Source organism: Blennius ocellaris, assembly GCF_963422515.1.
Source record: "Blennius ocellaris genome assembly, chromosome: 4".
NCBI lineage: Eukaryota > Metazoa > Chordata > Actinopteri > Blenniiformes > Blenniidae > Blennius > Blennius ocellaris.
In genome coordinates, this window is record NC_137653.1 from 30,698,887 (window position 1) to 30,724,732 (window position 25,846).

General features: G+C 44.6%; 1 protein-coding gene across 1 annotated transcript; it reads left to right on the forward strand.

The window, feature by feature from the left end:
* Positions 1–8,471: 8,471 nt before the first annotated feature.
* Positions 8,472–9,707, forward strand: LOC308128787 (uncharacterized protein F54H12.2-like; the record flags this gene model as incomplete). Its single annotated transcript, XM_080494452.1, has 1 exon — positions 8,472–9,707. One exon carries the CDS (start codon positions 8,472–8,474, stop codon positions 9,705–9,707), a length of 1,236 nt encoding a protein of 411 aa, XP_080350578.1.
* Positions 9,708–25,846: the final 16,139 nt, after the last annotated feature.

Here is a 25,846-nt window from a genome sequence, read left to right on the forward strand (position 1 = left end):
ATCTCCTCAAAGTTTCATCTTTTGGGAATTTATGGACACTTACAGACGGACTGGGCATTTGGGAACACCCAGCCGCAACACAACGCTTAGGCATGACTCTAAAAAACTGCTAAATAACGCGATAATGCAGAGCACATGTAAACAAGACACTACGATCAGCTGTTGTGGGCGGAAGTAAATAACTCCTCATACGTCACAGCGCAAAACTACGGCAAGTTGGGAAAACTAGGTCAGATTCACAGGGCGGGAGATTTAAAGGCATTTTTAGACGTTCGGCGCTCAAGAGCAAGATAGTGGTGTGATTGTCATTGGTGTGTCATATATCATTCGAAAGGGGGAAAAATAATGCTAAATACTGGTGTATTTTAATAGAATTATTTCAGGGACCCTTTAAGTCAAAATTCTGCCAGGATGCCTCTCAAGCCACTGAAAACACAACATTTGGAAAAGGGCTCCCAAGATGGAACTTTTCAAAAAACCTTGGGCTCAGTGCCAAGTAGACGGTGGAATCGCTGCTGCACAACTATTTACAACTATTACGTATGGGGTTATATTTGTGCCAAAATTCTGAGCGAGCGATGGGAAAATTTGAACGCAAAAAATTAATTGTGCAAGCACACTAATAGCATTTTGAGGAAATATTTAAATTGCGCAAAGACAAACTTGAGATTGCGCTCAAAAATCATTTCTGCGCTCAGATTCTTCCTCTGCGTGCTCAACCTCTCTCTCTCTCGCGCTCAACCTCTCTCTCTCTCGCGCTCAACCTCTCTCTCTCTCGCTCGCTCAAATCTCTCCACCTCCGCTCAAGTCCTGCTGTGCGCTCGCTCAAAATGTGCAAAGCCCAAATGTGACAGACACGGTTGTCCACCAATCACAGAAATTTGGGGCGGGCGTTGAATTCTGATTGGTTACTTCGGATTCTGGAAGTGCCTCATAACCAACGAAGAAGAAAAAGAAGAAGAAGAGGGAAAAACAAACTGCGAGGGAAAACATGTTGTAATCCAGGATCATTATCTTTAGTTTTCCTTATTTCTGTTTTCCTTCGCAGTTTGTTTTTCCCTCTTCTTCTTCTTCTTTTTCTTCTTCGTCGGTTATGAGGCACTTCCAGAAACCGAAGCAACCAATCAGAGTTCAACGCCCGCCCCAAATTTCTGTGATTGGTGGACAACCGTGTCTGTCACATTTGGGCTTTGCACATTTTGAGCGAGCGCACAGCAGGACTTGAGCGGAGGTGGAGAGATTTGAGCGAGAGAGAGAGAGAGAGAGAGAGAGAGAGAGAGAGGTTGAGCGCGAGAGAGAGAGAGGTTGAGCGCGAGAGAGAGAGAGAGGTTGAGCACGCAGAGGAAGAATCTGAGCGCAGAAATGATTTTTGAGCGCGCAATCTCAAGTTTGTCTTTGCGCAATTTAAATATTTCCTCAAAATGTTATTAGTGTGCTTGCACAATTAATTTTTTTGCGCTCAAATTTTCCCATCGCTCGCTCAGAATTTTGGCACAAATATAACCCCATAATTACGTCGATGTAAATAGTTCTTCTGCACGTACTCAGTAGATGGATTATCAGAATCATGTTTCCTCCATAATGTCATGACTCCCAGTCCAGATTCTCCTGGCACTTTATGGTAGTTTTATTTTGACAGTTACCGTTATAGCAATCCAACTCGGCCTACATTTGTGCACATCAAGGTAAGGTTACTGTTTAGGTTCTTGCCATTGGGTGCATACAACAATGTTTGTTGTTTTTGCCAAAAAAGAATCAAAATTCAGTCGTCACAACTGTTTTGAGTTGCTTCTACTTCTTATCCCAACTCAAGCTGTTTTAATATAAACTATGAGATTCGACCAGGTCGTAGCGCGGCCCTTTCCTCTGTGGAGACTTTCTTTTGTAGAAGTGGATGAAAGGTTTTTGCTGGATGCCCCACTTTTCTGGACAATCAGTCAAACATTCAGATCCTGCAGCAGAGGTCAAACTCATTTCCTCTGATGTTTTGATGAGGGATGGTTTGGTTTCACAGAAGCTCAAAATTAGATTTTTACTTAAACTGTGTCAAATTGATAGTTTCAGAAATTTTCAAAGAAATTTCTGAAACTTGGAATTTTAGAAATACATTATATTATTCATCCTTTTTAGTTAATAGATGAAACCCAATGCTTTTATTTTTGCCTTTCCTGTTCAATCCCTTATCGGCAATTTAAAGGCATCATATTCTCCAGCTTTTCAACTCTTCCTCTTGGTTCAAACTTTCTCGCTTCTCCTTGATTTCCCTCAATTTTAATATTGGATCATAGGAGCTGCATTCAGAATCTGCTGTGTCTGTGTGAGCTGGATAGACTCCACCCACACATGTCCATCTTGAGAAGAGGAGGAAGTACTTCCTCTCGTGGTGCCATGTGCCAGAGCAGAGGTGCCTAATTGTGGGAGGAGTCAAAGGGGAGGAGCCTACCTTGATTGTGATTGGCTAAACCCCCAATGACACTATATAGGGTTTGATTTCTGATTGGCTGGTTGGAGCAACACACTTTTTAAAAAGTGAAACAAGCCATGGAAGACAGACTTTCTTCACTTCTGTGGCGTCGTTCCAGGTATGGGGACGATTAGTACTGCTGGAAAATTAATTTAGCATGATATGAGCCGATTAAAAAGAAATGCCAGCTTGATTGAGAAAGTGAGCACACAAATAATTATTGATGGTACAAAAGTGGTTCTGACAGACTGAACAGAGGAGGACCAGATGGAGAAATAAACTGCACACATGGGAGACAATGAGGTGACTCACATAAAGGAAAGAAGACATGAGTGAGTGCGAGCTCTCGTTTCCAGTTTCTATATAAACAGTCTGTCCGAGGCCGCGCTCCACTTTCTCTCCAAACTAGGCTGAAATGTCCCCAAAGGAAGTGACTGCTGTAATTCAGACGGAGGAGCTACAAGGTTCAATGAAATGAAATTGAGCAAGTTCATGTCACTATCAACTTGTGTATTTCCTTTCCTGTCCAATTTACTATACGTCGGGTGCAAGCATTATACTTTTAATCCTCATTTCCATGGCAGATGTGTTAATTATAACTTTTTTCTCTAAACTGTGTCTCTAAACTGTTTAACTGAGCAACTGATCAGCTGCTTGATAATTGATAATTTCCTTGTTCCTGAATATGAATTATCTTTTAGAAAAGCTGTTGGAGGAGTTGATAAATGTATTATATGTATTGTTCCAAACAATCAGATAGAAGTGCTTACATGATGCAACTTCAATTGGATCAGCATCAAATCAGATTACGTTTGATTATGTGTTGGAAGGCAGTGCAGTGGAGCTATAACTGTTGAATTTAGAAATGTAAAATTTTCTTTGAGCAGAGTAGCAGTAATCAAGTGGTAAATAATCCACAAATATCAGTTTTGAAGGTGACAGAAAACTTAATTCTGGAAATGTTTTGTTATTGATAAATACAGTGCTATATATGTCCTCAATAGGTTAAAGTGACATTAATGTCTAAAACAACACCAAAACTATGCAGAATTACAATGAACCTGCTTTATCTGTGATGAATTCAAATTAGTCTAGTGTTCATTGTGGAATCTAAAGAGAAATAGAAGTTTATCTGCAGAAGTGGAAATTCATACCACCATGGTATGAATACCATGTTAGCATGAATATTACCAAAGGGAGAGGGCCCCGGACCAAGCCCTGAGGTACACCACAAGTTCAATGTCCCGTGAAAAAACTGCAGTCATTGATATTAACCCAATAAAAGACACTGCAGATCTCAGCCTGCAACCCCCCCCTTTCTGCTCAAAGGGGACTGACACTTCCCCCATGCACTCAGCACTGGCTGAGTGCATGGGGGTGCACCGTTTGGCTGAGGCTCCCAAGATTTCACACCTTCGACTCCCCCAACTTTCATCAAAAGAGTTGGAGAGATTCTCTCAAGAAGGCTATTGCTTCTGTTCTTCAATGGAGGTGGGTTGCTGGAGGAAGCTCACCCAGCGTTGGCATACAGCCAACACCAGAAGCCTGCAACCAGGGCCTGCCAAAAAAAGCCTCCACTCCTCTGCTGAACTGACCACGAGGGTCAAGCCTTCCCTCTGATCGAAAGACCAGCACCCAGAGTCTGATCTCCCATCACCCAGGGAAAACCAACAGTTTCACCAGGACAAGACCGGGGAAACGACACCTCACAGAACCATCACAGACCTGAGCGACCAGCTCCTCAGTCTGGACAAAAGGAACAACCAGGAGCTGCAAAGAAGGACTCCTGAAACATCAACTCCATCTTCTTCTCCTCAGCCTGCAGAACCAGCAACCACAGTTAGCAGGAGGTGCTAACTACAGGAGAAGACACCAGCTTCCCTCCAGCAGGACAACAACTGAACTCCTTCAAGGAAGTGGGAACAACAACTGGGCTTTACCTGAGATTAGTTAAACCTGATGCTATGATAGAACTGTTTAACTTTATGAAGATGTGTTGATTCTGTTACAGTGATTGAGTTCTATAGATAATGATATTAGGAGCAGTTATCAACCTGTAAACCAACGTTAGCTCTGCCACAGACACAGGGTCTGCATGCTAATCTTTGCTTTACTAACTCGTTAACTCACAATCCTACACATATCACATCAAAGACAACATCACACAGTAACCGAACACCATCTGACGACTCCTGACGTTTTACAAAACAAGTCTCATTCACATCAACTCATTCTAGAAATGGTCCTTTAGCAGAGACACACAGGAAGCAGACGCTAAAGACTAGCTTCCATGTTCCATTGTTCTCCAGCACATGGTGGAGACCCAGGACAGACTTCCTGTTCTCTGATAACCTCCATTTGAATGGAGTTTCTTGTGATCCGCCATCTTGTTTTGAAGTTCCATCACACGTCACATACACACATTTCCTCCAACTCTCTCTCTTGTCTCCCCCCCCCCCCCCCCCCCCCCCACACACACACACACACACACACACACACACACACACACACACACACACACACACACACACACACAGCTGTATATAGGTAGTTAGAATCTGTGTTTTATTTGTTTTCATTGTAAATAAATATAATGTTTGGAATCATACTTGCTGTTTTATTAATGAGCACAAAGGAGAATGAAATGTCGACTCATCTGTGTCAAGAACTCCAAAATCCTTCAAGCTTTACTGTTAATTCTGGTAATTGTAATTAATTTAACTATTAATTCAAATTCCTGATTAACTGTTTAGTATATCTTATGAGACTGATATAATTGAATTGGCTATCATTTCCTGTTAAGACAGGTGGAGCTCCAAGGTTCTGATACACATCAGATTACATTTCAACAACATTATTAATAACTATCTTTGATAATTATTCATCATTATTGATAGCCAACCAAAACATAAATAGTGATCCTTATGAGGTAGTAAATCCCTACAGTTGTGTTTTTGTTGCTTAGTTCAGTGTTTTTCAACCTTTTTAGAGCCAAGGCACACTTTTCTTTGGAAAAATCTGGAGGCACACCACCACCCGAAAATGGTAAAATTTGAAACTCTGTAGCCTCTATTAACTATATAAAGTCATTCTCATCAATGCTTTATCAACAGGAATCAAATAAATACAGAAAAAAGTATTTCCCAATTCCTTTTTTAAATTTCTACTCACTCAGTGTGAAACCTGGACCTGATGGATGAACACAGAGCAGAGAGTTATAGAATGTGCTAAATGCCACTTAACTATCTACGACCCTAAATAATCTATTTATGACCCTAACCCTTTGATGTCCAGCTCAAAAAGGGGGATGGAGGGGGGTGGAGGTCGTAAAGTCATGTTTTTATGGTTTTTTAACGATTATTTACAGGGCTGTAATCAGTTTTATTGTTCTTTTAACAGGTTCTAATTAGTTTATGGTTGTTTTTGAAGAATCGTTTGTTTGGGAGCGTGGGAACATCTTATTTTGATAGGTTCTAATTAGTTTATGGTTGTGTTTGAAGAAACGTTTGTTTGGGAGCGTGGGAACGTCTTATTTTGATAGGTTCTAATTAGTTTATGGTTGTGTTTGAAGAAACGTTTGTTAGCGTGGGAACGTCTTATTTTGATAGGTTCTAATTAGTTTATGGTTGTGTTTGAAGAAACGTTTGTTAGCGTGGGAACGTCTTATTTTGATAGGTTCTAATTAGTTTATGGTTGTGTTTGAAGAAACGTTTGTTAGCGTGGGAACGTCTTATTTTGATAGGTTCTAATTAGTTTATGGTTGTGTTTGAAGAAACGTTTGTTAGCGTGGGAACGTCTTATTTTGAATAAAGTTTTTTTTTTTACTGAATTAAGGTTATTTTGTTTAATCCTGAAGGCTTTAATTAGTTTAATGTCTGTGTTAGGGGTATTTTAAATGTTTAATACGTGTATTAGAGGGTGTTTTAAAACAGTTTAATGTTTAATTTTCGGTGTACTAGTCTTAAAACAGCCTGACGTTGGAATCTGGCTCTGAGCGGCGTGTCTGAAGAATTTGACACCTCTATATTTACAACCCCCCACCATTATTGTGGGGTTCTAGAGCTTCAGAGGGTGGTTGATTTGTTAACAACAACAAATACAGCTTACAGCCGAGACTTAGGATTTTAGACGGAATTTAGATAAAGTACTTTTCTCACGCAGATAAGGTTAGTTAATCCTTGCAACTGCTAAAGTTAACATGGCTGAGAAATGGTCTATGAAACAACTATATTACGATGCCGCAAATCCCGGTAGCTACGGGGTGTTGACAGACTCCACAGAGCTGTTATATCCAAAGTGAGAGGAATATTTGATAAAAAATACGAGCAGAGTTTTACGGACGAAGTATTTACTGTGTCAGAATGCGTCCACCGTACTCCTCCCGTTTACAAACTCAGAGACTACGACGGAGAACTTATCGACGGTTCGTTCTACGAGGCGGAGCTGCAAAAAGTGGAAATGGCTAAAGACAAGGCTTACCTCGTGGAGGAGATTTTAGACCATCGTACCGTGAGGGGAGAAAAACAGGCTCTGGTGCGATGGAGGAACTGGCCCTCAAAGTTTAACAGCTGGGTTAAGGTCTCGGATCTGAAAGATGTATAAAGACGCCGCACAGACAGAAGCCTGAGCATTCCCAGATCTGTCGGGCGTCATGGAGCAGACTGGCCATGAGGGGTTTTACGTCACCCTACCCTCTAACGCCTGCAAAAGTCTGTTTAAAAACAACACTAGCTCAAGTTACACCGTGGAGCTGGCTAAGGCCATCGAGTTGCAGGGGGAGTGGTTAGTGGGTATGTGTCAGTTAGTCTACCCTCACACGTGGTACAATCTACCGAAGGAAGCAACCTCATTAAATGTTATGAAAATAAGCGATGTTAATCGTTCTAAGTATTCTATCAAAATAGGTAGAGGGGGAGGAGGATGTTACGAACGAGTTAAAGACCTCCTAGACGAAATTATCCCCAAGATCAGAAAGTATGACCCGACCATAGAGGCCACGGTGAACAACATCACAAAATGCATCGATTTCAAAGGACGAGGGTTGTGCAGAATACGCGCCCCCGCACCTCTCGCCTACATGTTAGGTTTGAAGGAGAACGATTGGTGGATGGTCGCTACCGGCACGACACCGTACCCCTGCGATCTTAAGTCAGGTGTTTATAACCTCTATGTCTACACCGATTTTGTTCAGTATCAGAGTGTTGGCGATAGCTACTCCCCGCTGCTGGGTGTGGATGATGTCAGAGGACATTTTGGGGACGTGACGAGCGATACATTACGATATATTACGTTCCGGTCTCCAAAAACTACATTAAAAATATTCACGTAGCGATCAAAACAGATACAAACAAGCCCGTGGACTTCATCTACGGGAAGACTATCCTGAAGTTACACTTTAAACCGGCTGCTTCACTACAGAGATTAGAATAATATAACACGTGAGAATGGCTCAGACCCGGGTGAGAGACGACCCCCGTCGTTTTATAGCCTATTACGAGGGACAGGTAGGAGGAGCGCTCCCGGGATTTCACGGAGCGCCTGTTATGTACGGTCGTGGAATAGGATCTCTATTCTCCAAATTATTTCGATTTGTATCCCCGCTGCTCCAGAAAGGGTTCTCTATCGCCAAACCTCATCTAAAAAACGCTGCTGGTAACATCGCGTTCGGCGTCATCAGCCGCAGTATGAAAAAAACATGGGGCAGAAACAGGAGGGGTCAGGAGGCATCATGGTTTCATCTCGGAGAGCGAGAAAACGCCCTCCAGGAAACCGCGTGACCGCAACTTCTAAAAATCAAACGGCTCGTAAAAGGAAGAAATCAGTCAGCAGAAGTAGGACTCGGGAGAGGAGGTCTGATCAGAGCGGCAACATATTTTAACTGAAAAATAAATAAATAAATAAATTTATTAAATTAAAAAAAACAACAACAAAGAAATAAGGTATGGCTCTCCTCCACCACAAATCGTCAGAATGCACCTTGGCAGAGCTGGATTTATTTACGGCTCCGATGACGCAGCTGTCTGTGGAAGATAAAAAATATCAGGAATGCCAGCCCCTGTCTGCTCTGGCGGACAACTCCCCGATAGAGTTCTTCATCCCGGGGGATGGGGAGAGATATCTAGATTTAAACGACATGATGCTGTATCTGCGCGTAAAAATCACTAAAGCGGACGGTTCGAATATCGACGCCGACGCAGCGGTAGGACTGATCAACTACCCCCTGAATACAATATTCAGCCAATGCGACGTGATGCTGGGAGATCGGTTAATTTCACAATCCAGTGCCACACATCCGTACAGATCCATGATCGAGACTCTACTCAACTTTTCAGAGGGCACTCTAAGGAGTCAGTTCAGTGCAGGGCTTTTTTACAAAGACACAGCGGGTGCTATGGACTCCACAGTGACGGCCGACGGACCAAACACAGGCCTGATTCAGAGAGCGGCCTTCACGGCTGAGTCCAAGGAGGTGGAGCTGCTTGGTCCTCTACACAGCTTTTTCTGTGAGAGGCTCCTACTCAACTCTGGGGACATGAGAATCAAACTGACGTGCGCCAACGACGCGTTCTGTCTCATGGGGGCCCGTGATTCTACTTTCAAGCTGAAGACAACGGCTGCGTCTCTCTACGTCAAAAAGGTCAACGTCTCCCCGGCGGTGCTTGTAGGGCACGCTGCAGCTCTGGCGAGAGGTAATGCCCTCTACCCTCTTTCACGCGTCACCGTGAAGACGTATTCCATTCTGGGAAATTCAAGAATATGCAACCACGAGAACCTGTTTCTAGGTGCCATGCCTAAGTACGTAGTTCTCGGTATGGTCCATCACGACGCCTTTACAGGGAGGAGAGATGTTTCACCATTCAACTTCAGGCCCAACGACGTGGAATACCTGGCACTCTGCCAAGATGGGAGACAGATCCCCGCTAAAGCGTTTCAGCCGCAGTTTAATCAGGGGAATTCGGTCAGAGAGTTTTACAACATGTTTATAGCGACCGGGAGATATCTGAAGGATCTTCCTCTGAGTATCAACCGTACAGATTTTAACGGGGGTTACTCTCTGTTTGTGTTCAATTTGAACCCCACCGAGGATTGTGACGCGCTCACCCCTGCATCCAGCTGGAATTTGAGGCTAGAGATGAGATTCAGGACCCCGCTACCTCATACAAACACGTTAGTGGTCTACGCCTGTTACGACTCCATCTTAGAAATCAACTCCAAAAGACAAGTACTCGTGGATTATTACTGAAGAATCTCGCTCTCCCGACAACGTCCTGCCTGACAACCTGCAAAGCCTCCTGGGTAACGTAGTTCTAACCGCGACGTCAGAGCACGCGGACTACACTCCTGCGTACGGTTCGCAAAGCCTCCTGGGTAGCGTAGTTCTAACTGCGACGACATTACTACATTGTAATTACTACATTACAGCGTGCGGTTCGCAAAGCCTTCTGTGTAGCGTAGTTCTACCCATAATGCTCCGAAGTATGAACACTTGTTGGATAGTATTTTATACCGATTGCTGGGACATGTTTTCTACGGCGTATGGCCTTCTGATCAGCTACCGACGCTGACGCGACCTTTTCAGACACCCACGTACTTCATCGTAAATACACATCCGGCCCATATGCCGGGCGAACATTGGCTTTCTCTAACACTAGAACCAGACGGGAGCGCCACGTTTTTCGACTCCTACGGTTTTCCCCCACATTTTAAATATTACCCGGACAGTATTATGGAGTTTCTGGAATCCCACTCGAACAAGATCCTGTATCACAACCGCCAGCTTCAGCATCTCGCGTCCGCCGTATGCGGGCATCATTGTCTCTATTTCCTCTGCCACCGCGCAAGCGGCTTATCTGTAGCGGACGTACTGTCTACGTATCAGGACGATGTAATAAAAAACGACCAGGAAGTATTTAACTTTGTGAAAAAGCATCGAAGCTGTGGTAGAGCCTGTTGTCCGCGGCTTTCTAAACATATGACCTGTTCACTACAGCTGTTTAAAGATTGTCACAACATCTAGACTGACCGCAATGTTTACGTGCCAAAGAATAAGACTTGTAAACGTGTGTGACTGATCAATAAACATTTTTATTATTAACGACATTACAGGACTCATCATGTTTTTGTTTTTGTTTTTTCCATCTATGACAAGTCTCCTCTTGTCATAGACGACCCTGAACTTTTTTACAAATGACGAGTTTCTTAGCAGGAAACCTTTTTTATCCCGTCTGATGGTGTCCTGCGGCACCCCCAGACTCCCTCCTTCTCCTCCTCCTCCGGGATGATCCAAATGGTCTTCCACCAGATCTCTGAAAGTGTCAAAATTAACTCTTTCAGAGCACTCTCGAGTCTGGGTGATACCTTTCACCCGGATGGTGACCTTCCCCCGCTCGCGAGTCTGGTACGCGTAGCTTTTGGGCCCTGCTGCTGCAAATTCCTGAATCGTGTCACCTTCCAGCTCATCCGTCAAATCTCCCAGATAATTACCCAGCTCCAGAGGGGTCTCCCCTTCTCTCACAACATACACCAAGCTGTCTGTGTCGATGTAAAGAACTCGCTCCTGCAGCCTCTCCAGATAACCGTACAGTTTCAGCCGCGCGTACGCTGTAGTGAACGCTGCAATGAAAATATTGTCTGTACGGTTAGGACGGGTGATGCACCGACTGTTATAGTCCCACTGGATCAAGGCCGTGTCGTTGTTTACAAATGTAAAATAACTGACTCGGTACTGCCCAGAAAAGAAATAAGTGAAAAAATCTTCGGGGTCAGGGACGAGTTTTGTGTGGGACAAATTGCTCCTCTGAGCAAACTTACCCCAGAAGCTGTTGAGACAGAGTTTGGCAACTTGACGCTTGGCGTGGTTCACCTCAATCTTGTCAGCCTCCAACTGAATGCCCTGCTTCTCTCTGTATTCGCGAATGTATCTGTCTCTGCTCTCCTCATCTATGGCTTCTGCCGGAAAGCCTAAAGCCTCCTGCTTCCCCTTCAGAAAAGTGTGAATATAGCCCTCAAAGATAGAGTCGCTGCGCTCGTCAAAATGCCAGACCTCTGGGATTTTAGCAACTCTGTAACCGAGTTCTAACGCTTTGTTGAACTCGACCGAGACCCAAAGACACGTCAGTGCGCGCGCTTTGTCGTCGTGTCTGCAGGGGCCGTTCTGACTGTCTGTCTCTGCGCACGTGCGACAGAGGGTGAAGATCAGTTTGCCACTCTGAGATTTGTGGGGGAGAACCGGATGGTAGAGTCTGCGCGGCGGGTACACCACGGCTCTAATCAGACCAAAATAATTTTGTGGAATGTCAAAATCTTTGTTGATGATGGTGGGGTGACCCAACGGGTAGGGGAAACTGCAGTTGACATACGGATAGAGGGAGGTGACATCTACGTAGTACACAGATTCTGCAGGCTGCGCAGAATACCTCAGCGTCAGAGCGCTGGTTCTCCCCCCCGAAAAGGACCCCGCGGGGGGAGAGAGGCTCCGGAAAATCTAACTCCCTCAGAAAACCGGCCACTCGGGGATCAGACCTTTTCATCTCGGTCCACTCATGCTCCCCCAGAACAAAGGTCCGCACCCAGAATTCTGACGTCAACCTGCGCACCCTCTCCTGAGAATCTGCGTACAGCTCCTCATGGCTGGTGCCGGTGAGCTGGTTGGTTTCCTGTGATAAAAAGCAGATGCTGCAACCGTGGAAAAAGCAGCCGTGAAACTCCCACGCATATTCGACACCTCCAATCTGTGCATAACCAACCACAAAATATGGGCCTATCTGCCTCTCACCACGGTTCAGAGCATGCTGGATGAAAATGTTACTGTCATGCGCAACCCACTCTAGCCACTGAATGGAGGCATTGGAGTAAGTTTTGAATTGACGTCGGTAATCATCAGCGGCGGGGATCGCAAGTGTTTTTGGAGGTAGAAACTTTGTCAGAAACACTTTCATGCACGTGGATGCGATCGTTATGCGGCTGAAGGGGTCGACCTCGGTGTCGGAGAGAAACTGATCTTTGAACCTGACACATCCCTCGGAGAGGATTTTCACGTCGTTTAAACAATAAAACAGAGCCTCTTTTTCAAAGTCAAATACACCTCCGGACACTGCTCCGTACCAGTTATTAAACTCTGCCTGCTGAGTGTCTGACATGCGCTGTACACCGTATCGGGATCGGTGGGGGTATGGACCCACGTATTTTAAATGCGGCAGTGAGCTAAATTTGTGGGGGAAGTACCCTTTTGCCAGATTAGCAAATCCTAAAGCTTTAGGGAAATCGCTGAGGGCCATGCCGAGAAATGATAAGGAATCGATGAATCTCAGTTGATAATCCTGCTCCGTCATGTTGAGGATTTTACCGCCTTGTAGAACGAGGGTGGGATTGAACCCTAATTTTATCATGGCATTTATGACCAGGTAGCTGTCGAAACGCTATGAAAACGCTGTTTTTGAACGCAGGCCTCCTGAAACGTGTAAGAAATTTCTCCATACAGTCTCGTCCATAAGCACACCACTCGACACCTCCCAGAGTTTTTGTGCACACCAGGTAAGGTCTGTGTGTTCCTGAAGCGTCTACGTACGTCTCAAAGTCGTAAAAAATCAACTTTTCAGAGTGCTCCGTCTCTTGAGCTATAGGTCTCATGAAACACTGATGGGACTCACCCGTTAATTTTTCCAAGCAGACGCAACAACGTGACTGTGCACGCGTATGCGTTTTGCTACCTCCTGTCATAGCTACGTAATAATTCCGGCAGCATTTGAGACATCTTTTATACAGATCGCAATTACTCACATATGTCTGACCACGTTTTCTTTCTCGAGGTTGTTTATGTCTGGCGTAGCAGATCTGTGACCTACACATTTTGTTATAGTGCGTGCAGAAAATGCCCTTTTCGTTACGCGGGTTACAGTCGGGGTCGTTACAGACCGAGCAATGTCCGGTACACTGATGCAGGTGCCGGCCGTTGTAACCTCTGTAACAATAGTCACATAGTTAATCAGTCCCGAGAAAACCTTTGAGCTTTATCGCTCCGTAGTAATGATTACTGGAGAGATATAGAAAGATCGGTTGCGTACGGTCGTGGAAGGATGTTTCGAATTTCGCAATTTTCCGGTCGGTTGCGTGGTGCGAATACGACGATTTTGCGTTGGAGCAGGGCCTCAAATTTATGTATGTCGCCGAAGCTAACCTCTGTCTGATCGCTCAATCCGGCCCTGTGCTGCAACTCTCTACCGAGCAATACAGCCTGGCTGTCGTTGAGAGCCCTGTCAGTTAAATACGCCACATTGATCGTGAAGCACAACCGGTCATCTCTGTTGTTAACGACGTACAAATGTCTCCATTTACGACGCAGAACCTCACACTCCAACGTGCGCTCCAGTTTTCTTTTGACGCCTCCTCGAGGATCCCGCACCACCTGGGCTATTAGCTCCAGTCCCTCGTCTGCGGCAACGGCCCTGTTGGACTCAACCATTCTCTCTAGCAATCTCTCGATCATAGGGAGAATGTTCCTTCCCGTCTCATCAACAGTAACATTTGCATGGTCACGCACCGTCCCGCTCACCAACTCAACCTGTACAACATCGTTACGATTAGCTACCGCACTGATCCTGTCAGCTACACCCACGAGAACATCCTGAACTGTCTCGAAAAACTGCGGTAAATCATGCAAGTTCTGAGAACCAGGGAATGTGAGGTTTTCTCGAAATTCAGTGTTGTTAAAACGTTCACATCTCACGTAGGGCGTAGGGTTATCATTTTGTACAGCATGTTCCCCTCTGCGCTAACTTCTGCTACAAACCCCCCACCCAGCCTGCACGCAGCCCGCCCCTCCCCCTCCTCCTCCTCCTTCCTCTCCCCTACCCCTCCCCTCACTACTCTCAGCTCTTCCCCCCACCCCCCCTCCTCCTCCCTCTGCGGGGTGTGAAGTTTGTGGGGAATATCGTAAGGGAAGAGTGTCTGGTCTTATTGCTAACAATAAAGTATCTGTCAAATCAACTCCGTCAAGTAGAAAAGCCTCAGGATCGTCCGCTAACTGTTCTAGAATGCTGTCCAAATCAGACATGTCCCGATCCATGATTAAAAAAATTTTTTTTTTTAAATGTCACACCTATATTTTAAACAGCTACTAGTACGTTTAAAAACAAATATAAAAATAATCAGAACATTTACCGAAATCATCTTGGGTGAAACCGTCATCGTTAAAGAAATCCTGCTGCGCTTTTTTAAAAACAGAAAAAATTTAAAATAAAGACGGTCCTGTGTTAAACCAGTCTTTTCTCACGGTGTAAATTATTTAATAACGGAGAGGGGAACTCACATGCCATTCTTCTTCTTCTTCTTCTTCTTCTTCTTCTTCTTCTTCTTCTTCTTCTTCTTCTCCTTCTCTGCTTACGTCTTCAATACGTGAGGTCAACCGATGATGTGAGAAGTTCCAACCTTATATCCTCAGAGACCCTTCCATGTTAGATAGGTGTGTGTGTGTGTGTGTGTGTGTGTGTGTGTGTGTGTGTGTGTGTGTGTGTGTGTGTGTGTGTATGTCCGCTTGACCTGCGCTACAACAACAACAATAACAACAACAGCTGGGGGATGTTGCACTCTGCATTTTAAATTATCTCCCCGCATCCGACCTCGACAAGTTTTATTGGAGGGAAAAAAAAACAAAAGGTGAGATGTGTATTGACCTTATTCCGGAAGTTTGCATGGGCGTCGCCATGCGCGTAATCACACTTCCGGTTTAGCCCCGCGCTACTTGATTTGCGATAACAGTCTCTTGAATTTTTTCCAATTTTAATCTACTTTTAAGCTAATTTAAAGCTATCAGAGATGGCCGGCGTTAATTGCGCAGTGCGTGGTTGTCACAATAGCTGGAGAAAAAGGAAGCTAACTCTGTCGCAGCTTTGTTTTGAGCACCAGAAGAAGAGGTCTGAGTGTTGTGGCCCTTTGTTTACCTTGCACTGCCCCCCTACCAAGGACGAGGATCGGCGAGCTTGGCTGAAGGCACTGAATTTAAAGAATCCGCCGAAGTTACCTTTTGTCTGCTCTTTTCACTTTGTGGATGGTAAACCTCCACCTGAACATCCTTACCCAGAGAAATGGTTGGGCTACGTCGCTCCTCTGAAGAAACCTCGTCGGGTGCTTGTGAGACCATCCAGTAAGTTGATATCGACTTTAAACAAGCCGTTTGACGAGGCCTGATCTCCAATCAAAAACAATAACTTCATTCTTTGATTTGTTCAAATTATGTTTAGTAACTATGTGATGTGTTTTATGTAACATTTTGTTAAACTATGAAAACCAGAGGTGGGCAGTACACTGTTAGCTAGCTACATTCACACGAGCTCGCTGCAGTTAACTTGAGCAACATTTTCATAAACTAGTACGTTTATGAGTCATTTTCTGACACCCTAAAGTAATATACCTGTAATGCATTTAAATAATATTTTTCAACTGTCAATGTTGTATAATTTCTTAAAAACTAATTGAATTTGTCTGTGTCTTCAGCTGCATCTGCCACCTGTGCTGTGGAAGACGATACCCATGAAGAAGAAACACCTTCACTTCCTCCTGACCACGACTATACAGCTACTGGGCCAATATTAGACCAGCCACTTAAATGTGATCAGGCAACACAGTGTTCAGGTCCCCGAACTGTACAGACAACTGCTACGCTCTGATCACTGAAGCCTGCTGTACACTGGTTTGCCCTTGGAAGGTTTTGGTCTTTTGGCTGATCAGCTGACAAAAGATTACAAAAATTCCTTTCAGATGGACGCTCGTGATCAGATCTTTATGTCACAGATGAAGCTCCGCCTAAATTTGCTGCAGGACGACCTTGCTGAAAGATTTCATGTGTCACAGTCACAAGTCAGCAAGATTACATCGCTGTGGTTCGACATCATGGAGGAGAAGCTGAGGATTACATCCCTTGGCTGCCCAGGGAGACAATTCAAGCAACAATGCCACAGTGTTTTAAAGATCCAGCAACAACCTGTATCATTGACTGCTCTGAAACCCCCTACAGAAAGCCCATAATCTTGACTCAAGTCAGTCACTATTACGGCCAAAATACAATCAAATACCTGGTGGCTATTGCTCCCTGTGGTCTGATAATGTTTGTGTCCGCTGCATATGGAGGCAGATGCAGTGACAAGTTCATCACAGCAGATATTGTCTTTTTGGAGTACCTGCGCCCAGGAGATGAGGTCATGGCGGACAGAGGATTTGTAATTTCAGATCTCCTTCGTGAGCGAAAAGTGAAGCTGATCATGACAGCATTCACCAAAAAAGGGATGCAACTGTCTGAAGAGGACACAACCAACACCAGACGCATTGCCAATGTGCGTGTCCATGTGGAACGGGTCATCCGCCGTATGAAAAACTTCAGAGTCATTTCACAGACTGTACCGATTAACCTGGCTCCCAAATTTGACAAAATCTTGAGAATTTGCGCTGCGTTATGCAACTTACGTGGGGAGATGATTCATGAAGATTAGTTGTGAATAATTGTAAATATTTGTAAATACTTTGTTACAATGCTATGTTACCATTAATGTTTCAACAGGACTTTCTCTATTAACCTGTTTTATTTGTACATTAAAAGAATTATTAACCTCTCATATTAAGTGTGAATTATTTTGCTTGTCGTTTAAATGAAAATATTTTTCTTTAGAACACCTGGTACAAAAAGCATATCAACCTAAATACAAAGTAACAAATTCCATTTACAAAAGATTACCACAAAAATGTAGAATATCAAAATATCAGAAAAGCATTTAATAACAGAATATGAACGTATGTACAATAGATATACTTTGATTTGTATAAATCAACGACAGCCCTACCACATGGCCCCAACCTTAACAAAATTGTGCACATCGTGCACAAAGCACCAAACGACCCTCCTGAGATTCAGCAGCTACATAAGGCAGAAGATTCTGGAAGTAAAATCTTTTGATCCTGGCAACAGTTACTGAGCAGAACTGGTCATTGAAGGGCACGTCCACCACTGCCTGTTGTGAAGACGACCAGATGAGGAGCTTGCATGCTGTTAACCCTGCACACAACATGGTGAGTTGGACCTGCATAAAAAAACCACGAGGACCATTTAGTTGAAGCTGAGGCACCCCATCCACCAACTCCACGTCATAGTTCCTTCTCTCCGTCAGATCGGTTAGCGTTTCCCCAGCCTTCAGAATGGGACACTTAACTTCCAGAAGGACATCGGGGTATAAAATCCCATCAGGACTTGCTGACAGCCAAGGCTCTCCAGGACACAGCATCGTACCCCTTTGCGCAACGGTACAGCCTTGCTGCTCCAACCACTTCACTGCTTGACCTTCACCCACCACCACATGCCTGGTAGCAGCACTCCCTTGAAACCGGGGATATACATGTGTTTTTAGAAATGCATCCGGGCTGGTTCTAATAGGGACTTTTTTGGCTGAGCTTGCGGTGATTCTTAATTTTCGTGAATCATGCCAGAGCTGGGACCTGCTCTGCTCCCGAGTTGCCTCCTCTAACCTCTTGCCATCAATGGCCACAAAGGTGTTGTAGAATGACATGCATCTTTGGCAAGAGTTGGATCCATGATGGTTGGTATGTGGTGGGAGAGCAACAGGAGGTTCCGTTGGTGGTTCAGATGGGGTCGCGTTGATGCACTTGAACAGCAAGCTGGACATGGGTAAGGCCGCATTTTGGAAGGCTGTGTTTAGCTGCTCCTGGGTATGAAAAATCGGGGTGGAAGGGAGAGGGTCCACTCTTGATCTTGGGGCTTCATTAAAAGTGTCAGACACTTTATGGTGGCAGAACTGAATATCCCTCAGAGGTTTTGGCTCCAGCTTCCTCTGAGTCCCCTTGTTCCACTGGCGTTGTTCATCAGTGCAGGCCAGTCCAGTGAGCCCACTGGACACGGCATTCTCCACCTAACACAAAGAACAACATTAAGCAATGATAAATAGACACTAATTATATTTATTAAAAGAAATCCGTGAGGAAACCACAAAAAGGAGAGACGGACACAAATTAATTCAACTAAAAAATATCGTAGGCCTACATTAACTTACGTAATGAGATGATTATGATCACACAAAAATGAAAAGATGCCCCTACATGTGGTGAATGGAGGTGATTGAATGAAATGTTCATGAAAAAAAGTGGAAGCTGGCCACATACTCACGATTAGATGTAAATTCAGCAGCTGTTACTGTGACCCCCCCAAAATAAAAACAAGTTAACATTTTCAGAAAAAAAATAAAATACACAGCATTATAACAATTTAAACTCAAATACTTACCAACATATATGAATTGTATTTAGATTTATTCTATTTCTGTATTATTTTATGGCAAACATTTCCACATTGTTTCAACCACCTTCCACAGTATTGCTGCAGCATGACTGCAGGATCTCCTAACCCAGCAATGCAGGTGCATCCTGTGGTCTCCACTGCTCCATTAGTTGAGGCCAACACCCAAGCCAAGTGAGCTTGTGTGCTGGCCTGGCTTGGGCTCACATCGGCTTTCAAAAATATATAGTCCTTCTCCTGGTGAACCAACAGACGACCAATTTTACCACTGTGCAGATATTGGTATGCCTCAGTGCTTTTAAAGTTCCGCATAGCAGAACCATCTACCCCAAGCCACAAAACAAAATAATTAAAAATGTCGGCATATAGTATTTCCGGCCATCTTCTCATGTCATCCACCCACTCTGAAATATCTCTAGGGTGAGCCAAAGATATTCCTCCTGAGCTCCTCAGTGCATGTGTGGTCTCTTCCCATGTCGTTCTCTCCATGTTTCTGTGACACACAGTGAAAGACAAGTCATTAGCAGAGTCAGAGAAACAAAGTTTTACAAATGGAAATACAATATAACAGACTATTGGTGCAACAGAAAGTATAATAAGAGATAAAGTAGCTGTACTTTAGTTTTTACATTCATGCTTTACTGTTCTCAGTTTTAGAATAGACTAGACTACATTATCATCATCAAATGTATGAGCCTGAGGTGATGGTAGTGAGCATTCATTAAAATCCTTTAAAACAACACAAGTATCAAATTATTTAACAGCTGTCTGTGTCTTTCTAGTGGCTACTAGATGAGTGTGAATATTACGTACAGACACTTACTACTACGTTTGAAACATTAGTACACCACCATTTGTTTGATTTGTCATCTATAGTTATTCATTTGCAGGGTATATAGCTAACATACGTTAGCCTGTAACACTGCCAACTCCGTGCCGCGGCACTATAATGACAGCATGTAACACTGGACACACTCTGATTTAGACTGGAGTCTGTAATAAAGTCAGCTCTGTATGGAATATTGTGTTTCCACACTGAAGAATCCTCCAGACTGTTGCTCTTTGCTCTCCTCAGTGAAGAGGAGCTCCGTGCTGAGCACACAGAAGGGAGGCCATCTGACCGGCAAACGGGCTATATAAACACCTCAAAGTCGTTTTCAAACTATCAACACAAGCAATGCATCATTTACTCGTTGGTGTACATGATTATAGCACATTTGACACAAAATAACCTCCCTTATATGATATTATAGACGCAAGTCTTCCCAGTAGTTCTCCGTAGAAATGAATGCGATTTCGCTGTAACCGGAAGTGCGTTTCAAACAGGAAGTGAGGGACAGAAGTAAAAGTGGGCGGGGCGGAATAAGGTGGATACTGATGACCCCAGCCAAGCCAGGCCAAGCCAAGCCCATCTGGTTTCGACGAGAATGTGTGAGCACGGTATCGAAATACTTCCTTATACTACGGGAATCGTTTATTAATATTATTATTATTATTCGGGTGCCCTGTGTCAGAATGGTGTTTCAAAGTTTAATATGTTATTATTATGATTATCATTATTATGGTTTGTTATGCGGGTGGGTTTCCCGGATACGTTTTATTATGGTAGCGTCAATGAAGGCAATTGTGTAGGTCTCAATCAAGTTTTATTGAAGAAAAAAATAAACAGACAGAAAAAAATCATTCATCACTTATTAATGAAGGGTGTAACATGAAAACCCTTAATAAACTAACTACCGGCACACGTCTAATACATCACTAGATTTAAAAAAACAAACCAAAAAAAAACAGTGCAGCATAGCTGCGTGGGGGTTCATTCCCTCTGCCAGGCACAGCTCAGTTTACGAAGCTCGTCGAAATCAACTGTCTTGTCAGATTCCAGCACATTCTCAATTTTAGCTTCGATGAAGCGAGCTGGACGCAGGTCGAACATCAGGGTCTCAGCGATGGTGCAGATTGTCACGTCCGCTGCGGTGAGGTCGTGGTTCTTCAGCATACCCGCTATTGCAGGGATCAGATGCGGGGTGAACAGTTTTTTCGTCACGACGTTAAAGTTCCGGTCCAGAAAATACTCGTCGGGTCCGAATAAACACGGATGTTGGATTTGACTCGGATGGTCAACTTGACAGCCGTAACAAGTTTCTTTTATGTACGCTCTCAACGCCTCTTTGAGCAGGAAAACCACGGCCTGCTTCACGATGTGTATGAGCTTCGTTGGAGCCCAGCCATCAGCTTCATCCCGGGCCGAGGCCGGTTCATCGGCGGCGGCGGCGGCGGGTGGTTCTGGCGATGTCGCTGCGGGCGGTTCTGCTCCGGGCGATTCTGCTCCAGCGTGGGTTTGTAGCGATGCGTCACTGCAGGGTGAATCGGGTGGTATAAACCATAATTGCGTGCATTCTTCTTCAGTATCTGACAAGTCGTACCCGATGCTCCATGGCGGATTCGCTGAGTCGTCATGTCCTGAGTTCTGCATGGTGGTGACGCTGTTGATGCTAAGGCGTTGCAAGCTTGTATGACGGGAGTTATCTGACAGGAAGAAAAAAAAAAGTGAGCTGGGGCCAGAGGGCTGGTTCCCACACATACGCAGAGGTTCGGAGAAGGGCTCCGGTGGGCGTGGTGTGTGCGCGCAAGGAACCGCAGCACCGCCCCCTCTCAGAACTTCAGAACGGTTTTGACAGCTGTCAGGTCTCTCCACAAACGGCACGACCTGAATAGCTCTGTGATTCTCGCATCGTTTTCGGCCACCATCTCCGCCCAGAATAGCCACGGCAGCGTCAGTATCTTCCGGAAGACTCCACACTCTGTGTGGAAGCTCTCCAACGTGAATATAATCCACAGCATCCACTGCACAACACCATCTCTATAATCCACTGCTTCCACTGCACAACACCATCTCTATAATCCACAGCATCCACTGCACAACACCATCTCTAGAATCCACAGCATCCACTGCACAACACCATCTCTATAATCCACAGCTTCCACTGCACAACACCATCTCTATAATCCACAGCATCCAGTGCACAACACCATCTCTATAATCCACAGCATCCACTGCACAACACCATCTCTATAATCCACAGCTTCCACTGCACAACACCATCTCTATAATCCACAGCATCCACTGCACAACACCATCTCTATAATCCACAGCATCCAGTGCACAACACCATCTCTAGAATCCACAGCATCCACTGCACAACACCATCTCTATAATCCACAGCTTCCACTGCACAACACCATCTCTATAATCCACAGCATCCACTGCACAACACCATCTCTATAATCCACAGCATCCAGTGCACAACACCATCTCTAGAATCCACAGCATCCACTGCACAACACCATCTCTATAATCCACAGCTTCCACTGCACAACACCATCTCTATAATCCACAGCATCCACTGCACAACACCATCTCTATAATCCACAGCATCCAGTGCACAACACCATCTCTAGAATCCACAGCATCCACTGGACAACACCATCTCTATAATCCACAGCTTCCACTGCACAACACCATCTCTATAATCCACAGCATCCACTGCACAACACCATCTCTATAATCCACAGCATCCAGTGCACAACACCATCTCTAGAATCCACAGCATCCACTGCACAACACCATCTCTATAATCCACAGCTTCCACTGCACAACACCATCTCTATAATCCACAGCATCCACTGCACAACACCATCTCTATAATCCACAGCATCCAGTGCACAACACCATCTCTAGAATCCACAGCATCCACTGCACAACACCATCTCTATAATCCACAGCTTCCACTGCACAACACCATCTCTAGAATCCACAGCATCCACTGCACAACACCATCTCTATAATCCACTGCTTCCACTGCACAACACCATCTCTATAATCAACAGCATCCAGTGCACAACACCATCTCTATAATCCACAGCATCCACTCCACAACACCGTCTCTATAATCCACAGCATCCACTGCACAACACCATCTCTATAATCCACAGCATCCAGTGCACAACACCATCTCTAGAATCCACAGCATCCACTGCACAACACCATCTCTATAATCCACAGCTTCCACTGCACAACACCATCTCTATAATCCACAGCATCCACTGCACAACACCATCTCTATAATCCACAGCATCCAGTGCACAACACCATCTCTATAATCAACAGCATCCAGTGCACAACACCATCTCTATAATCCACAGCATCCACTCCACAACACCGTCTCTATAATCCACAGCATCCACTGCACAACACCATCTCTATAATCCACAGCATCCAGTGCACAACACCATCTCTAGAATCCACAGCATCCACTGCACAACACCATCTCTATAATCCACAGCTTCCACTGCACAACACCATCTCTATAATCCACAGCATCCACTGCACAACACCATCTCTATAATCCACAGCATCCAGTGCACAACACCATCTCTAGAATCCACAGCATCCACTGCACAACACCATCTCTATAATCCACAGCTTCCACTGCACAACACCATCTCTATAATCCACAGCATCCACTGCACAACACCATCTCTATAATCCACAGCATCCAGTGCACAACACCATCTCTATAATCCACAGCATCCAGTGCACAACACCATCTCTAGAATCCACAGCATCCACTGCACAACACCATCTCTATAATCCACAGCTTCCACTGCACAACACCATCTCTATAATCCACAGCATCCACTGCACAACACCATCTCTATAATCCACAGCATCCAGTGCACAACACCATCTCTATAATCCACAGCATCCACTGCACAACACCATCTCTATAATCCACAGCTTCCACTGCACAACACCATCTCTATAATCCACAGCATCCACTGCACAACACCATCTCTATAATCCACAGCATCCACTGCACAACACCATCTCTATAATCCACAGCATCCAGTGCACAACACCATCTCTAGAATCCACAGCATCCACTGCACAACACCATCTCTATAATCCACAGCTTCCACTGCACAACACCATCTCTATAATCCACAGCATCCACTGCACAACACCATCTCTATAATCCACAGCATCCAGTGCACAACACCATCTCTAGAATCCACAGCATCCAGTGCACAACACCATCTCTAGAATCCACAGCATCCACTGCACAACACCATCTCTATAATCCACAGCTTCCACTGCACAACACCATCTCTATAATCCACAGCATCCACTGCACAACACCATCTCTATAATCCACAGCATCCAGTGCACAACACCATCTCTAGAATCCACAGCATCCACTGCACAACACCATCTCTATAATCCACAGCTTCCACTGCACAACACCATCTCTAGAATCCACAGCATCCACTGCACAACACCATCTCTATAATCCACAGCATCCACTGCACAACACCATCTCTATAATCCACAGCATCCAGTGCACAACACCATCTCTATAATCCACAGCTTCCACTGCACAACACCATCTCTAGAATCCACAGCATCCACTGCACAACACCATCTCTATAATCCACAGCATCCACTGCACAACACCATCTCTATAATCAACAGCATCCAGTGCACAACACCATCTCTATAATCCACAGCATCCACTGCACAACACCATCTCTAGAATCCACAGCATCCACTGCACAACACCATCTCTATAATCAACAGCATCCAGTGCACAACACCATCTCTATAATCCACAGCATCCACTGCACAACACCATCTCTATAATCCACAGCATCCACTGCACAACACCATCTCTATAATCCACAGCATCCACTGCACAACACCATCTCTATAATCCACAGCATCCACTGCACAACACCATCTCTATAATCCACAGCTTCCACTGCACAACACCATCTCTATAATCCACAGCTTCCACTGCACAGCACCATCTCTATAATCCACAGCATCCACTGCACAACACCATCTCTATAATCCACAGCATCCACTGCACAACACCATCTCTATAATCCACAGCATCCACTGCACAACACCATCTCTATAATCCACAGCATCCACTGCACAACACCATCTCTATAATCCACAGCATCCACTGCACAACACCATCTCTATAATCCACAGCATCCACTCCACAACACCATCTCTATAATCCACAGCTTCCACTGCACAGCACCATCTCTATAATCCACAGCATCCACTGCACAACACCATCTCTATAATCCACAGCATCCACTGCACAACACCATCTCTATAATCCACAGCATCCACTGCACAACACCATCTCTATAATCCACAACATCCACTGCACAACACCATCTCTATAATCCACAGCATCCAGTGCACAACACCATCTCTATAATCCACAGCATCCACTGCACAACACCATCTCTATAATCCACAGCATCCACTGCACAACACCATCTCTATAATCCACAGCATCCACTGCACAACACCATCTCTATAATCCACAGCTTCCACTGCACAACACCATCTCTATAATCCACAGCATCCACTCCACAACACCATCTCCAGGCAGAGGAGCAGCTTCAGTGACAGACTGAGGAATATTAACGGAATATCTCACCAGCTTATTCAGTTAATAATCCTAACTGCCTCAAACCCATTTTCAACTGTTTAGTGCATTCAAGTAACTCTTTGTCTTAATTGATAAAACCACAGCTTTATTTAATTAAGACCAACTTCCATAATCCATTGTTTTGGTGGTTTACCACCTGTGATCAGCAATCATCAACGGGTAAAGAGCACTTTGCTCCAAATTGATGATTTGTTTATATGCAAATTACTTCCGGTGAGCTACAACCTTACAGTTACCGCTCACTATAATAATTTGCATATTCCGATCGAACGCTGACCCCAACACTATCTATCTATCTATCTATCTATCTATCTATCTATCTATCTATCTATCTATCTATCTATCTATCTATCTATCTGTCTGTCTGTCTGTCTGTCTGTCTGTCTGTCTGTCTGTCTGTCTGTCTGTCTGTCTGTCTGTCTGTCTGCCTGCCTGTCTGTCTGTCTGTCTGTCTGTCTGTCTGTCTGTCTGTCTGTCTGTCTGTCTGTCTGTCTGTCTGTCTGTCTGTCTGCCTGTCTGTCTGTCTGTCTGTCTGTCTGCCTGTCTGTCTGTCTG